At 38.7% G+C, this 17,997-nt stretch overlaps 1 protein-coding gene across 1 annotated transcript in view; it reads left to right on the top strand.

The window, feature by feature from the left end:
• The window catches only part of EXD1 (exonuclease 3'-5' domain containing 1), a 37,112-nt gene that overhangs the window by 1,255 nt on the left and 17,860 nt on the right, over window positions 1-17,997 (top strand). Inside the window, 4 exon segments of the mRNA XM_043555618.1 lie at window positions 8,073-8,141; window positions 12,464-12,521; window positions 12,764-12,891; window positions 16,341-16,399. Coding sequence (XP_043411553.1) covers window positions 8,073-8,141; window positions 12,464-12,521; window positions 12,764-12,891; window positions 16,341-16,399 — 314 coding nt within the window.

Raw genomic sequence — 17,997 nt, forward strand, 5'->3', positions numbered from 1 at the left:
AATTTCTTTCCATATGTGTCTTGAAATTAAAAATCATCACTCGATTCGATAGAATTCCTTTTGGCTTCAACAGACAAATTCACAAATTAATTTTTCTCATGCAAAAACAAGTGTAGAGATAGGCTGCTGAGGAATAGTGCAGTGACTCAAAGATGCCAGGAGGGACCAGGTGCCTTGTGCTTTTGCCAACTCGGTGATCATCTGTCATCATCATGGTTACAAGGTAGCCTCTATATCTCCCAGCTTCAATTCTGTTCATTTTAAGGGTTGCAACTCAGGAACAGCCAAAGGGAAGAGATGCATTGGCAAAATTATGTGGGAAGGGGCTCAGAATTTCCATGCCCTCTCTGGGTGTACCACCCTCTTAGTTCCTACATGTGTTCACCTTGAAAGTCCAATATATAGTTTTTATTCAGCTAGAATATTGACTTGCTAGGATAGTTGTTTCCCTGAAAGAAGTTTCAAGTTCACAACTGAAGCTTGTATACGTGGCATTTGAGAGATTAGTGTTATTCTTAAGCCATGTTATAAGTTAAAATAGACCTTTGTGGACTAGGGTGGGACTATACCACACTTTTGCAGTATAGTAACTCATTCAGTAATCATTTGGGGTTTTTTTTGTTAATTTTGCTTTTTTAATTTATTTTAAGTAGGCTGCATACCTAACATGGGGCTTCTACTCATGACCACGAGAGCGAGAGTTGCGTGCTCTTCCAGCTAACCTAGCCAGGCATCCCTCAGTAATATTTTATTGATAGTTTATTTTATTGATTTATTTTGATATTGATAATATTTTATTGATTTATTGCAGGTACTATGACAGATACCAGGGATATAGATAAGGGTTACATGGTCGCTGTCCTCAAAAAACTGAGTCTAGTAAGGAGACATAAGCAAGCAGAAAGCTATAATGCAGTATGATATCCTCTTCTGATAGAGGGAAACACAAGATACCATGGAAACACAAACGGTTCAGTTAATTTTTTTTTAAGTTTATTTATTTATTTTGAGAAAGCAAGAGCTTGTGTGTGTGGAAGGGGCAGAGAGAGAGGGAGAGAGAGAACCTAAACAGGTTTGCACTGTTAGCACAGACCCCAGTGCAGGGCTTCTACCCACAAACTGTGAGATCATGACCTGAGCTAAAATCAAGAGTCAGATGCCCAACTGAATGAGCCACCCAGGTGCCCCAAAGTTTCAGTTAATTTAGATCTGGGAGTGGTAGAGTTAGGATAGTAGGGAAGGTGTCCCAAAGGTGAGTGGGATTTAGCTAGGTGGGAAAAGAGTGGAAGGTGTTTCAAGCCAGTCATTGTCAAACTTTAGCTGTGGATCAGAAACACCTGGAAGACTTGTTAAAACACAGATTCCTGGGCCCCCCTCCCAGAGATTCTCATTCTTAAGGTCTGAGGTGGGGGCCAACAATTTGTATTTCTAACAAGTTTTTTTGGTGATGCTAATGCTTAGTTGGGGAACCACACTTTGAGAGAACCATAGTTTTATGCAGAAAGTAGCAGCATGTACAAAAAATGTAAAGACATGAAAACTTGGTGCATTCAGGAAACCTAAGTAAATTTCGGTATGAGGATGTAGTGAGACTTAAGAGTGGAGAAGTAGACATGGGACTAATCAGAAGGCCTTAGCATATCATAGCATTTGGACACTTCTGAAAGCAATGAGGAACAATTTGAAAGACTTTTTTCTTTTTTAATTTTCAGTAGGCTCTAGGCCCAATATGAGGTCTAACTCCTAGCCCCGAGATCAAGAATGGCATGCTTTACCGACTGAGCCAGCGAGGTGCACCATAATTTGAAAGATTTTTTTAAGTAGGAGGCATCTAAGTTTTCAAGCTTGTTGCCTGAAATGTTTAATCCTGTGTTAGTTGGGAACAATGCTCAGCTACTAGAAACAAACTCAATCCAGTGGCTCAAACTAGGAGTTTATTCTCTTATATAAAAGAAGACAGGCATCCCAGTGCTACTGTGACTCTCCCCAGAGTTGAGGGAGATCCAGATTTTTCATCTTTCTGCTCTGCCATCTTTAGCCCATGCCTTCAAACCTCAAGATCATGTGATGGCTGGTAGAAGTTACAGGAGGAAGAGGACAGAGAGGTAGGGCAGTGTTCCTCCCAGCTGAGTCAGTCCCCTTAAAGAGATGCCCTGGAGGTCCAAGAAACCACTCCTGTTTGTGGAGAGACTAAGCAGTTTGCTAGCCTGAATAAATGGCTTTGAATGGACAACAATCAGGATATGCCACATAATTGTTCAACAAAGTGTTCAGTCTAGATAAAATATAGACTTTAATTATATAGTCTTTAATTATACTGATTTTATATAGTTGACATAGTAAGTTAGCTATGTTATATGCTGTTTTTAGTTAACACAATAACAAGTTTTTGCTGGTGTTATTTGAAACTCCAATTTAATGGCCAAACATTTTATTTTATTTATTTTTTTAAGTTTTTTTTCATTTTTTTTTATTCCTCGAATTCCGTTTAGTTAAAATACAGTATTATATTAGTTTCAAGTGTACAATAGAGTGATTCAACAATTCTGTATACACAACCCAGTGTCCATCATGACAAGTGCACTACTTAATCCCCAACAACTAAATAACCCACCCCTCCATCCCTTCCCCTCTAGTAACTATTAGTTTGTTCTCTGTAATTTAGAGTCTATTTCTTTTGTTTTGTTTTGTTTTAATTTTTATTTATTTATTTTTAATTTACATCCAAGTTAGTATATAGTGCAACAGTGATTTCAGGAGTAGATTTCTTAATGCCCCTTACTCATTTAGCCCATCCCCCCTGCCACAGACCCTCTAGTAATCCTCTGTTTGTTCTTCATATTTAGAAATCTTTTATGTTTTGTCCCACTCCCTGTTTTTATATTATTTTTGCTTCCCTTCCCTTGTGTTCATCTGTTCTGTGTCTTACAGTCCTCATATGAGTAAAGTCATATGATTGATACTTGTCTTTCTCTAATTTTGCTTAGCATAATACCTTCATTTTTTTTAATTGCTGTGTAAAATACACACACACACACACACACACGCACCACACCACATCTTCTTTATCCATTCATCCATTGATGAACATTTGGGCTCTTTCCATACTTTGGCTATTGTTGATAGCACTGCTATAAACATTGGAGTGCATGTGTCCCTTTGAAACAGCATACCTGTATCCGTTTTATAAATACCCAGTACTGCAATTGCCGGGTTGTAGGGTAGTTGTATTTTTAATTTTTTGAGGAACCTCCATACTGTTTTCCAGAGTGGCTGCACCAGTTTGCATTCCCACCAACAGTGCAAAAGAGATTCTCTTTCTCCGCATCCTCGCCAACATGTGTTGTTGCCTGAGTTGTTAATGTAGCCATTCTGATAGGTGTGAGGTGGTATCTCCTTGTGGTTTTGATTTGTTTTTCCCTGATGATGAGTGATGTTGAGCATTTTTTCATGTGTCAGTTGGCCATCTGGGTATCTTCTGTGGAGAAGTGTCTATTCATGTCTTTTGCCCATTTCTTCACTGGATGATTTGTTTTTTGGGTGTTGAGTTTGATAAGTTCTTGATAGATTTTGGATACTAACCCTTTATGTGATATGTCATTTGCAAATATCTTTTCCCATTCATTTGGTTGCCTTCTAGTTTTGCTGATTGTTTCCTTTGCTGTACAGAAGCTTTTTATTTTGATGGGGTCCCAGTTATTCATTTTTGCTTTTGTTTCCCTTTCCTCTGGAGATGTGTTGAGTAAGAAGTTGCTGTGGCCAGGATCAAAGAGGTTTTTGCCTGCTTTCTCCTCAAGGATTTTGATGTATCTTACATTAAGGTCTTTCATCTTACATTTAGGTCTTTCATCCATTTTGAGTTTATTTTTGTGTATGGTGTATAAAGTGGTCAAGGTTCATTTTTCTGCATTTTGCTATCTAGTTTTCCCAGCACCACTTGCTGAAGATACTGTATTCCATTGGATATTCTTTGCTGCTTGGTCAAAGATGAGTTGGCCATATGTTTGTGGGTCCATTTCTGGGTTTCCTATTCTGTTCCATTGATGTGAGTGTCTGTTTTTGTGCCAGTACCATACTGTTTTGATGATTACGGCTTTGTAATACAGCTTGAAGTTCGGGATTGTGATTCCTCCTGCTTTGGTTTTCTTTTTCAAGATTGCTTTGGCTATTTGGGGTCTTTTCTGGTTCCATACAAATTTTAGGATCATTTGTTCTAGCTCTGTGAAGAATGCTGGTATTATTTTGATAAATATTGCATTGAATATGTAGATTGCTTTGGATAGTATTGACATTTTAACAGTATTTGTTCTTCCTATCCAGGAGCATGGAATATTTTTCCATTTTTTTGTGTCTTCCTCAATTTCTTTTATAGGCTTTCTGTAGTTTTCAGTGTATAGATTTTTCACCTCTTTGGTTAGATTTATTTCTAGGTATTTTATGGTTTTTGGTGCAGTTGTAAATGAGATTGATTCCTTGATTTCTCTTTCTGTTGCTTCATTGTTGGTGTATAGGAATGCAAGTGATTTCTGTGCATTGATTTTATATCCTGCAACTTTGCTGAACTCATGAATCAGTTCTAGCAGTTTTTGTGTGGAATCTTTTGGGTTTTCCATGTAGCATATCATGTCATCTGCAAAGAGTGGAAGTTTGACCTCCTGGATGATTTGGATGCCTTTTATTTCTTTGTGTTATCAGATGGCTGAGGCTAAGACTTCTAATACTGTGTTGAATAACCGTGGCGAGAGTGGACATCCCTGTCTTGTTCCTGACCTTAGAGGGAAAGCTCCCAGTTTTTCCCCAAGGAGGATGATATTAGTGTTGGGTCTTTCATATATGCCTTTTATGATCTCAAGGTATGATCCTTCTATCCCTACTTTCTTGAGGGTTTTTATCAAGAAACAATGCTGTATTTTCTCAAATGCTTTCTCTGCATCTGTTGAGAGGATCATATGGTTCTTGTCCTTTCTTTTATTGATATGATGAATCACATTGATTGTTTTGCAGATATTGAACCAGCCCTGCATCCCAGGTATAAATCTCACTTGGTCTTGGTGAATAATTTTTTTAATGTATTGTTGGATCTGGTTGGCTAATATCTTGTTGAGGATTTTAATAGCTAAACATTTTACAGTATAGTTTTAAAAATATTTACTATAGGAACACCTGAGTACCTTAATTGGTTAAGCGTCTGATTTTGGCTCAGGTCATGATCTCATGGTTTGTGATTTCAAGCCCTGTGCCGGACTCTGCACTGGCAGTGTGGAGCCTGCTTCATATTCTCTGTCTCCCTGTCTCTGTGCCCTGTGTATACACACACACTCTCTCTCTGTCACTCTATTTCTCTCTCAAAAATAAATAAACATTTTGTAAAAAAATAAAATAAAAATATTTAGTGTATTTTATAATTATAAAATAAAATTTTTATTTGTAGACTATATATACATTGTAACACATTATGAAGTGCAATTTAATATTGTTATATATATGTGTGTATATATATATATAAGTATACATATATATATGTATATATATATAAGTATACATATATATATGTATATATATATATATATGCATTTTTTTTAAGTAGACTTCATGCCCAGCACGGTGCCCAATGTGGGGCTTGAACTCACAACCCTAAGATCAAGAGTAGGACACTTAACTGACTAAGCCAATACTTGGTGCTCCAATACTTGTTATAATTTATAATTATTTCCTTAGGAATAGTTCCTACAAGTGAAATTACTAAGTAAAAGTTATAGATATTTTAAATATTTTTGATGCATATTTCCAAATAGTTTTTCTAAAGGGTTGTGCCTTTCTACTTCACCACTAGCTATGTGCAAGTGATACTCAATAACATTGGATATTTTTTAAAAATTGCTGATGTGTATCTTTCCTAAATTCTTGCTAGTTTTATAGGTAAAAAGTGCTATTTCATTTTGGCCTGTTTATAAAATATTTCTAAAGAAGTTGAACGTATTTCTTGACACTTGCTTACTAATTTTGTATACTATTTGAACAAAGCAGGAGTATTTTCACTATGACGGCAGGAAGGATTGAAGTAGGGAGAAACTATAGGCAGAGAGCATAGACAGGGAACTAGTTTGACAACCAAGGGATCCAATAAAGGGAAAATGATAGTGGTCATAGCTAAGGTTCAGCAAGGAAAGGAAAAGAGAGAGACAGATTCTAGGAATACATAAGAGATGGGATAAGTAACCTGGTAATCAATTGGATAATTAGAGAGCAATGGAAAATGACTCCTACATTTATGACTGACTCGGAAGATTACATGTATAGTACTATTATTAATTGATAGAAATGGGAAGAGAAAGTTTGTTGGTTATACTGGGAGGAGGTAATGATTTCAGTTTGGGAATGTTACAGTCAGTCTCCTAGGAAATGTGAGTGGAACTGAGAGAAATAATCCATGTTGTAGAAATAGTGAATGTTGGGGGTGCCTGGCTAGCTCATTTGGAAGAGCCAAATGACTCTTGATCTCAGGGTCATGAGTTTGAGCCCCACATTAGGTATAGAGATTACTTAAAAAAAAAAAATGGTGTCAGAATGTCCAAGGTGGTAGAGGCAGGTAAAGAGATTGGGAGGAGCAAATGAGGGAGACAGCGTAACATTGGTTAGGAGTTGTGTATTAAAATAACTGAGGCCAAGGTTTGAATCCTGACCCTGTCTTTTCTTAGTAGTGTGACCTTAAACAAGTTATTTAACTTTTCTGAGTCTCACATTCTTCCATAACAGAGAGAATGAAATGTCTCTCTCGCTATGTTACTGGAGAGTCAAATGTGGGCAAATAATTAGCATGGTGCCTAGTTCAGTACGCTCAGTATGATAGCTCTAGGAAATTAGTAGGAAAAGAACTAAACTTGAAGTATGTCCTATAAGGCAAAGAAGAAAGGAGAGAACAGTATTGTCAAAGGATACATGGGAGACAAGGGTGATAAGACTATAAACATTTTTTTTTTTAGATTTGAAAAATAGGCAGTTGGTGATTTTTGACCTCGGTAAGAATATATTCAGTGGAATAGTGAGGGTGAAACTCGATTATTTTGGATTGCTGAGCAGCATGGAAATATACAACTGCTGGGAGCACTTCCGTCTAGGAAAGTAACACCAGGGATGCCTGGGTGGTTCAGTCAGTTAAGCATCCAACTTTGGTTCAGGTCATGATCTCACGTGGGTTTGAGCCCCACATTGACAACTCAGAGCCTGTAGCCAGCTTCAGATTCTGTGTCTCCCTCTCTCTCTACCCCTCCCCATCTTATGCTCTATCTCTCCCTCTCTTTCTCAAAAATAAACATTAAAAAAAAATTAGAAAAGCGACATCATTTTAGACATGACATCTAAACTTCTCCCTAACTCACCTATCTACTCACATAAGAGCTCTGTATTTGAGCCAGGAGTTGGATTATTGTCCTTACCAGTACTTGTGAGCATGTAGCATGACAGGAAACAGGGTGTGGACTCTAGAAGTACTCAACTGCCTTAAAATTTTATCCAGAATTAGGTGGAAAAAGAAAAAAAAAACAATAGTAATATAATAAATAGATAGTCCTTAGCCTCAAGAGCCTTAGAATAATTCTTGGGAGAAGTTTAAATTCACTCTGCTACCACTGCCCTTTAAGTTCCTCTTGGACCATTGTTCCCTCTGTTCTTTTTTTTTTTTTTTTTTAAGTTTATTTATTTATTTTCAGAGAGTGTGAGTAGAGGAAGGACAGAGAGAAAAGAGAGAAAATCCCAAGCAGGCCTCGTGCTGCCAGGTGTGGAGGCCAACGCAGGGCTCAAACTCACGAACCATGAGATTAGGACCTGAGCGAAAGCCAAGAGTTTGTTGCTTAAGCGACTGAGCCACCCAGGCACCCCCAATCTGTTCTTTATACCACTTGTTACAAGGCTATAGCTTTGTAATTTATTATTGACTCTTCATTTCTTGGGGGAAAATAATTTGAGGATTTTTATAAAACTCAGATATGGCACTTTTGGGGGGCATTATTTTCTTAAAATTTTAGGAAAATATTATCTTTTTTAATAACTTAATGAATCATTTTCTGTAACAGTGAAGAATGTGGAGACTGGTCGAAGTGTTCCAGGAGTGAAGATGTTTTTTGGGCACGAGATTGTGAACGGTGAGAGGTGCATGTTCCCTGACTGCAGGGATTGGGATTTGCAGTAGCAGTAAACTCATGGCTCCACCTCATTCCAACATTTGAAAACATATGAGATGTTGTATTGCCTTTGATATTACATTTATGAATTTTAAAAATATTTTTTAATGTTTATTTTTGAGAGAGAGAGAGAGAGAGAGAGAGAGACAGTGTGAATGGGGGAGGGGCAGAGAGAGAGAGAGAGAGGGAGACACAGAATCCGAAGCAGGCTCCAGGTTCTGAGCTGTCAGCACAGAGCCTGATGCGGGGCTCAAATTCACAAACCATGAGATCATGGCCTGAGCCGAAGTCGGATGCTTAAATGACTAAGCCACCCAGGTGCCCCTGCGTTTATGAACCCTTAAAGTTGGTATTTGAGAATTGACCTTCATCTTACTTTCTCGGAGGGTACTATGAACAGAACAGTTCTAGAGAATTTTAATCATCTTAATTTTACAATGTGAGGACCACTACTGCTTGTTACTAGAGACTCAGCCAGTAGGCAGTTAGGAATCTGAACAGAAAAGAATCTTGCTCAGCAATTAAATTTAACAGTACAGATTCACAGTACATTTGCAGTCCCTTATCTGAAACCTGAGGACCAAATGTTTCAGAATTCACAATTCGGCATTTTTGGAAACCCTAACACCAACTAGATACTGTTTAATATTACATTAACATTGGAAGTGGGTCTGGGAACAACTCTTGTAATAAAACCGGGAAACTGCAGATAATCCTCCTAAGTGGAATAAAATAGGAATATAAATAGTATGTCAATTCAGGTTTTGCTGCCAAAAAGAGATACAATTTTTGGTTTTCAGAGATTTTTGGATTTTGGAATTGCAAGAAGAAGCTCTGTTTTTTATTTTGTTTTTGTTTTGTTTTTCTGTTTTTTGGGGGGTTTTTGTTTGTTTATTTTGCAGCTCTCTTCATTTCTGCCAGCAAAAGCCATTTAGCAAGAGTAGGTCCACTTGTTTGTCAAAAAAAGAGTAGATATGGAAGCTCTTTTGGTCAGTGTGCTTCCAAAAAGCCAAATAGGATAAGAGAAAAGGGGAGCAAGAACTGTTCCTCCTTTCAAGAAGTCTAAAGCAGAAAGCCTTCCAAGGAAGAGTAAAGATCGCTGTGGGGAGAACAGGAGATCAGGGACCTCGTGGAGCTGTTCATTTCTTACCAGTGGGGCAGGTATGAGGAAAGGGAAGGACTCCTGTAGATGACAGATTACTGCTGTTTGAAAGATTACTTTGTTTTGTGAGAGTAGAATTCAGAGAGATGAAAGTCTCACCAAATTAATGACTGCCAATCTAGCCCTACTTCAAGGCAGCCAGCTATCTGTCCTTTCTCACTGAGTATGCTATTATAAACACTCTCTGTCCCTTGAACACCTTTTTGTAATGGCTGTGATGGTGGTAGTAGTAGTGGGATTCTTTCTTTAAAAAAAATAAAAGATTTTAAGTAATCTCTACACCCAACATGGGGTTCAGACTCACTTCTGAGATCAAGAGTCACATGTTAACAACTGAGCCAGCCAGGTGCCCCATAGTGGGCTTCTTTTTTTTTTTGAAACTGGATTCCTTTTTTTTTTTTTTTTATGAAATTTATTGACAAATTGGTTTCCATACAACACCCAGTGCTCATCCCAAAAGGTGCCCTCCTCAATACCCATCACCCACCCTCTCCTCCCTCCCACCCCCCATCAACCCTCAGTTTGTTCTCAGTTTTTAAGAGTCTCTTATGCTTTGGCTCTCTCCCATTCTAACCTCTTTTTTTTTTTTTTTCCTTCCCCTCCCCCATGGGTTCCTGTTAAGTTTCTCAGGATCCACTCCTTTTTTTTTTTTTAATGTTTATTTATTTTTGACAGAAGAGAGAGACAGAGCATGAGCAGGGGAGGGGCAGAGAGAGAGGGAGACACAGAATCCGAAGCAGGTTCCAGGCTCTGAGCTGTCAACACAGAGCTTGATGCGGGGCTCAAACTCACAAACCGTGAGATCATGACCTGAGCTGAAGTCGGACCCCCAACCGACCGAGCCACCCAGGCGCCCCTACATTCCTTTTTTAAAGTTCATTTTTTTGGGGCGCCTGGGTGGCTCAGTCGGTTGGGCGGCCGACTTCGGCTCAGGTCATGATCTCGTGGTCCATGAGTTCGAGCCCCGCATCGGGCTCTGTGCTGGCAGCTCAGAGCCTGGAGCCTGTTTCGGATTCTGTGTCTCTCTCTCTCTGACCCTCCCCTGTTCATGCTCTGTCTCTCTCTGTCTCAAAAATAAATAAACGTTAAAAAAAATTTTTTTTAAAGTTCATTTTTTTATTTTGAGAGAGAGGGGGAGAGAAAGAATCTCAAGCAGGCTCCGCACTTAACGGTACAGACCCCGACACAGGGCTCAGTCTGTGAGATTACTACCTGAGCCAAAACCAAGAGTCAAATGCTTAACCAACTAAGCCACCCAGGTGCCCCTATGTAGTGGGATTCCTAATTGTGTTCTATTAGCCTTTGCCCTGGATCAAAGCTCTGGACTGCAACAAAGCTAGGCTGTGGATGGGTTTGCAAAGAGAAGCAAAGGAATCACTACTACTATCTCCCTAACTCAAGAGAGGGCTAACCACTGACCAGCTTTGTGAACTGTACATGTGGATTTCATCTCTTCCTAAATCCTTTCTCAAGACTTGGCGTTTTTTCATAATTTTTAAGTTCAAAGGGCAGTCTTCTCCTTTTCCCTGTGTTTCAGTCAGCCACGGATTGAGACTTTTTCCCCTCTCCCTGAAAAGCACTTTGAATAAGAATTATTAAAGTGATAACTAATTAGAATTTAAATAAAACCTCAAACAAACAAAAGTAAATTTAAATGGGCCCCTAGGCGACTCAGTTGGTTGAGCATCCAACTTTGGCTCAGGTCATGATCTCACAGCTCTTGAGTTTGAGCCCCACATCGGGCTCTGTGCTGACAGCTCAGAGCCTGGAGCCTGCTTCAGATTCTGTGTCTCTCTCGCTATCTGCTTGTCTGCTGCTCATGCTCTGTCTCTCTCTCTCTCTCTCAAAAATAAGTAAACATTAAATTAAAAAAATAAATTAAAATAAAATGAGGGGCGCCTGGGTGGCTCAGTCGGTTAAGCGGCCGACTTCGGCTCAGGTCATGATCTCGCGGTCCCTCTCTCTAACCCTCCCCCGTTCATGCTCTGTCTCTCTCTGTCTCAAAAATAAATGTTAAAAAAATTTTTTTTAATTAAAAAAAATAAAATAAAATGAAGAATAATAATTGACTACTCAATATTTTCAATGACTTTCACTTACTCTGCCCAAGACTCAACACATCTAGATAGTGCAGGGGAAGGAGACATTTGGAACATAGTATGGCCCCTTAGTGGATTTTCTCTGACTAGTACCTATGTATACTTAATTGACTCTAAAATGCCATTAATTATAAAGTGCACTATTAAAAAAATTTTTTTTAATGTTTATCTTTATTTTTGAGACAGAGACTGAGCATGAGTGGGGGAGGGGCAGAGAGAGAGGGAGACACAGAATATGAAGCAGGCTCCAGGCTCTGAGCTGTCAGCGCAGAGCCCGACGCAGGGCTTGAACTCTTCAACTGCGAGATCATGACCGGACGCTCAAGTCGGACGCTCAACCGACTGAGCCACCGAGGTGCCCCCGTGCACTATTACTTTTCACATCCTAAGAAAGAAAAAGCTGCCAATTAAACTGTCATGTGCACTTATTATAAATAATATCCAGTTTCAGAGCTGTTTAAAATGTACATCTTAGAATCAATAATAACAATATTGTCTGCACTGTTAGATTAAAAATAAGTTGTTTCGGAATCTGTGAAAGGTTTCTCTCATATTTTTTTGGTGATTTCTAGTCTAGCTTTTACTGCTTTTACTGTCACTGAACTATTTATTAAGGCAGCAGTCTGTGAGATCTGTGAATGATTTGAGAGAAAACATCCAAAGAGTACACAGTGTGAGGAAAGATGTATCAGTGGTGGGAATGAATAGGAAAGAAAATCTCTGGAACCAATCTGCAGAAGTACACAGGTGCCCTGGAACAAAAGGGTAAAGAGAAAATGTAGAGCACGTTCTATTCCTTCTAAATGACCAAGAAGCTAGGTTGGCAGGGAGATATTAGGTATCTTCAGTACTTTGGGTAGGCTTTTCTGCTCTATTTATTGCTGCCTGATGAAGACCTCTATGGACTAACGTTTCATTTCCAATTACTGTTTGTGATACCTCATTAGACTGTGGGTGGAAGGGGAGTGGTTAATTGCTTTCAGATTGGACCCTCTGTTGGAATCCATTTGGTTATTTTACAGTGGAACTGCTGGATGAAGTGGAACAAGGTGCAGAGAGAGAAAAGGCATCTTCTGTTAGGTATGATGGAGTAGTTTTCTTAATTGTTATCTTACCCAAATGTACACATTAGGGTAGAAAGCCTTATCTCTAATTCATGATCTAAATAATTCCTCAAATGGCCTGAGGTAATAGAAATGAGAAGAAATAGATGTTTCTTCTATCTTTTGATGGCACCTTTAAATCAATGTGTGGCTAAATCTGTGTAAGGCATCAGCAAACAAAGAACAAGTTCACCTGAGTGTTGTTTTTTGTAAGCATAGTCTAAATATAGAAAGAACAAGGATGGATAAAATGAAAGGTGAAGATCTAAACATATGTGAGCCTTCTTCTCCTGTCCCTGAGTCACCAACCACCTCTCTGCTGAATCACCTCAAGTATAGCCCATCAGGTAAGTACTGGGGCTCTGAATTGTCTAGGCTAGCTCTATCGTGGTCTAGAACTCTTCAGAGTTGACATAACTGTGAGTCAAGGTTCTGTATGGAATGCTCAGCAGGGCCATTGCTTCTAGGCTCTGAATTAAGATAAAATACTGTGATTCATTTATTTATTTAATATTTTAGGATATACTATATACCAGACATTTAGGATACTGAAGTGTAGTATCTCTGCCCTCGTTGAGCTCCATTATAGGAAGCAGACACTAAATAAGATAAATCAGTATAAAATATAGTATGCTGGTGCCAAATGCTAAGGAGAAAAAAAACAGAAAAAAGGGAAAGAGTGTGTGAAGAGGGTGGTTTTACAATTTTAGGGTGTTTAGGACAGGCCTCACTGAAATGGTGACATTTGAGCAAAGGCCTGAGGAGATGAAGGATTGAGCAGTGTGTATCTGAGGGAAATGTTTTTTAGGCAGAAAAAAGAAGAACTACTAAGGCCCTGAGATAGGAATGTGCCAGGATCTTGAAGGAATAGCAAGATCAGTGTAGCTGGAGCAAGGAGAAAGATAGATGAAGTCGGGTAGGCCTATCATGGAGGTCATTGTAGATCATTGAAGAGACTCAGGCTTCTACTCTGAAATGAGAGGAAAAGCCATTGGAAGATTTTTGGTTTTATCATTTCTCTAATGACTAAGAATGTTAAGGATCTTTTCGTGTCCTTATTTTCCGCCTGAATATTTTTGGTGAAATGTCTGTTCATATCTATTGCACATTTTCTTATTGGGTTATTTTATTATTATTCAGTGTTGGGAGTTCTTTATATATTCTGGATGTAAATCTTTCCTCAAATATGTGCTTACCAATATTTCTGCAAGTCTGTAATTTGTCTTTTTATTCTCTTAAAGTATGTCTCAAAGAGCAGACATTTTTAATTTTGATAAAGTAAAATTTATACATTTTTTTCTTTTATGGATCGTACTTTTGATATCAAGAAGTTTTTTCCTCAGTCACAGAGGTTTTCTCCTATGTTTTCTTCTAGAAGCTTCATGATTTCAGCCTACATTCAGGTCTAGGATCCATTTTTACTTAATTTTTGTACACGATGTGAAGTATGGATCAGCATTTGTTGTTTTGTTTTGTTTTGTTGTTGGATGAGAATAGCCAATTGTTCCAGTACCCTTTTTTGAAAAGACTGTTATTTTCTAAAATTACCTTTGCACCTTTGTCAAAAATTAATTTTCTATATATATGTAGGTTTATTTCTGGACGCTATATTCTGTTAGATTGATCTATTTTTCTGTATTTATACCAATACAAGACTATTTTGTTTATTGCTTTTTTAAAAACTGTTTTGTTTACTATTGATTGATGATAGATCTTAAAATCAGGTAGTGTTAGTTCTCCAACTTTGTTCTTCTTCAAAGTTGTTTTGGATATACTATGTTCTTTGCATTTCCCCGTGAATTTTAATTTTTTTTAATGTTTATTTATTATTGAGAGACAAAGAGACACAGAGTGTGAGCAGGGGAGGGGTAAAGAGAGGGGAAGACACAGAATCTGAAGTAGGCTCCAGGCTCTGAGCTGTCAGCACAGAGCCGGATGCGGGGCTTTAACTCACAAACTATGAGATCATGACCTGAGCCGAAGTCTGTTGCCTAACCAACTGAGCCATCCAGGCTCCCCTTCCCCATGAATTTTAGAATCAGGTTGCCAAAAAACCTTTGAAATTTTTACTGGGATTGCAATGAAATTAGTAGATCAGTTTGGGGAATATTGGCATCTTAACAAAATTGAGTATTCCAGTCTCTTAACCCCGTGTATCCATCCCTGAGATCTTTAATTTCTCAGCAGTGTTTTGTAGTTCTCAGTTATAAGTTCTACACATCTTTTGCTGGATTTATCCCTAAGTATTTCACATTTTATATTATTATAAATGACATTTAAAAAAATTTCTACTTCCCACTGGATAGTATCGAGCAGAAGAATAACATGATCAGACTTCTGTTTTAACAAAGTTATTCTGGATGCTATATAGATCCTGAGAAAAGGACAAAAGTAAAAGCATGAATACCTATTAGGCTATTGAAATAATTTTAAGACGAGTTGATACAGTAGCTTGGACCCTAGTGGTAGCAGTATCTTAAACAGTGGTGGAATTCTGGATGTATGTTGAGGCATAGCCAATGCAGTGTACTGGCATGTTAGATGGGGATGTGAGAGAAAGAAGGGAATCAAGGGTGAGTTCAGGGATTTTGGTCTGAGTAGCCTGAAGTATGGAGAGTGATTTAACTGAGATGAGAACCATGCTGGGTGGAACAGGTTTGGGGAGATGATTAAGAGTTTTGGTCCACTGAAGTCTGAATGTAAGCCTAGAGATGAGGAGAAAGATCTGACACGGAGATACAAATGCAAGAGTTAGCCCATAGATGATATTAAAAACCTTGAGACTAGATGAGATCACCAGAAGAGTGAGTATGGATAGAGAAAAACGGTGTGTGGACTGTCCTATGCCACTCCAAAGTTTTAGAGATTGGAGATGAAGAGAAACTGTATGTTATGTTATACCTCTAAGTATTTAAATTGCATGATTTAAAAACGTAAGTAAGGACCCAGAGAAATCCAAAAGTATGGGCTATGGCCCATCTCCAGGACTGACTTGTTTTAAAGCATTATTTTTTTTAAGTGTATTCATTTATTTTGAGAGAGAGAGCTTGCACAAACAGGGGAGGGGCAGAGAGAGAGAGAGAGAGAGAGAGAGAGAGAGAGAGAGAGAGAATCCCAAACAGGCTCCATGTTCTCAGCACAGAGCCCAGCAAAGGGCTTGAACCCACAAACTGTGACATCATGACCTGAGCCAAAATCAAAAGTTGGTCGCTTAACCGACTGAGCCACCCAGGAACCCCTAAACTGTTATTTTTTTTTATTATTATGAACATCCTTTTAAAAAGGACATGTCTAGGTGAGTGTATGACTTCGGCTCAGGTCAGGATCTCGCAGTTCGTGAGTTTGAGCCCTGTTTTGGGCTTTGTGCTGACAGCTCAGAGCCTGGACCCTGCTTCGGATTCTGTGTCTCCCTTTCTCTTTGTTCCTCCCCCACTCCCACTCTGTCTCTCTCTCAAAAATAAATAAAGATTAAAAATAATGATTTTCAAAAAGGGCATGTCTTAAAATATTGAAGACATAAATCTATGAGGAGGGAAACATTACTGGATTTTCACAGGAGATGATTAAATAATCTAATTCATCAGATTATCATTGGTGGGGCTTTTGTTTATTCTCATTTGAGAAACAGGATGCTAGAGTGTTCACTGTGTAATGGGCTGACACAGGTGATAATGAAATAACATTAGACCTTTGAGTTGCAATAGAGGAGGAATTTATGAGTATGGCTAAAATTAGTGGGAGGGCAATTCTATTGCTAGAGAAGACAAACATACCTATTACCATCATTCTCCTGCAGAAGAAGAGGAGGTGACATACACAGTCATTGATCAGTTCCAGCAGAAGTTTGGTGCTGCAGTAAGTATTGACCTTCCTACTATTGTCTGCATGTAGGTATCATGTTTATATCTGATAAATTGGTCTCTTATTAAAGGATCATTGATATTTTCCCTAATAATTCAACAAAATAGGGGCGCCTGGGTGGCTCAGTGGGTTGGGCGTCCGACTTCAGCTCAGGTCATGATCTCACAGTGTCGGGCTCTGTGCTGACAGCTCAGAGCCTGGAGCCTGCTTCAGATTCTGTGTCTCCCTCTCTCTCTGACCCTCCCCCGCTCATGTTCTGTCTCTCTCTGTCTCAAAAATAAATAAGAACATTTAAAAAAATTTTTAAAAATAACAATTCAACAAAATATATGAGTGCCTGCTATATGCCAGGCCTCGTTCTGAGGTCTGAGGTAAATAATAATAAAGACAGGGGCGCCTGGGTGGCTCAGTTGGTTAAGCGTCCAACTTCAGCTCAGGTCACGATCTCGCGGTCCGTGAGGTTGAGCCCTGCGTCGGGCTCTGTGCTGACCGCTCAGAGCCTGGATCCTGTTTCAGATTCTGTTCCACTTATTTCACTTATTTCCATTGTCTCCCTCTCTCTCTGACCCTCCCCCGTTCATGCTCTGTCTCTCTGTCTCAAAAATAAATAAACGTTAAAAAAAAATTTTTAAAAAGATAATAATAAAGACAAAGTTCCACCCATCAGGGAGTTTACATTTTAATGCAAGAAAATAAACAATTGCATATTACCCGGTGAAAAGTGCTATGAAGAAAAATAAAGTGTGGTTTGAGGAGTAGAGTGCAAGGAGTTCCTATTTTATATAGGGTGGACAGAGAAAACCTCTGTGAAGAGAGGACATTGGAACAGAGACCCCAAAGAAGGGAACTAGCTATTGGATATTTAGGTAAAGAACTTGAAAAAAGCATAATTATCAAGTGCAAAGACTCTGAGGATGAAGCACACTTAACTTGTGTGGAGGAACAAACAGCAGGGATGCAAGACCACAGTGAAGAAGAGAGATAGGAAATGGAAAGGGTCAGGTGGAAGATCTGGCAGGGCATTTTGGACCATTTTAAGGATTCTGAGTTTGACTTGAGTAGGATAAAAAGCCATTGGCAGTTTTAGAGGTGAGTCAGATATTTTTTTTTTACTCCTATTTAAAAAAATTCATTCTAGATTCTCTTTTTAGGCATCTATAATCATATATTCAGACATGACAGTAACTATTCAGCCTAGCGTACAGTTCACAGATGGACTTCAGGGGAGTCATTAAGCTTTCTGTTTAGATGCAAGCTTATACTTGTGCATGGGTGCATTTTTTTTAATGGGAGAGCATTAGCTTTCCATGGATTCTTTTTTCTTTAACCACTTAAATGAGATGTAGTTCACATGCCCTAACATTGACCAATTTAAAATGTATAGTTCACTGGATTTTAGCATATCTATAGAGTTGTAAATATGTCACAAAGAATTTGAAAACATTTTCCTTTTTTTTAAGTTTTTTTGTTTTTGTTTTTAAAGTAATCTCTACACCCAATGTGGGGCTCAAACTCACAACCTGAGATCAAGAGTCACTCTACCGGGGCGCCTGGGTGGCTCAGTCGGTTGAGCGTCCGACTTCGCTCAGGTC

The sequence above is a fragment of the Prionailurus bengalensis genome, chromosome B3 (assembly GCF_016509475.1).
Source record: "Prionailurus bengalensis isolate Pbe53 chromosome B3, Fcat_Pben_1.1_paternal_pri, whole genome shotgun sequence".
NCBI classification, from domain to species: Eukaryota; Metazoa; Chordata; class Mammalia; order Carnivora; family Felidae; genus Prionailurus; species Prionailurus bengalensis.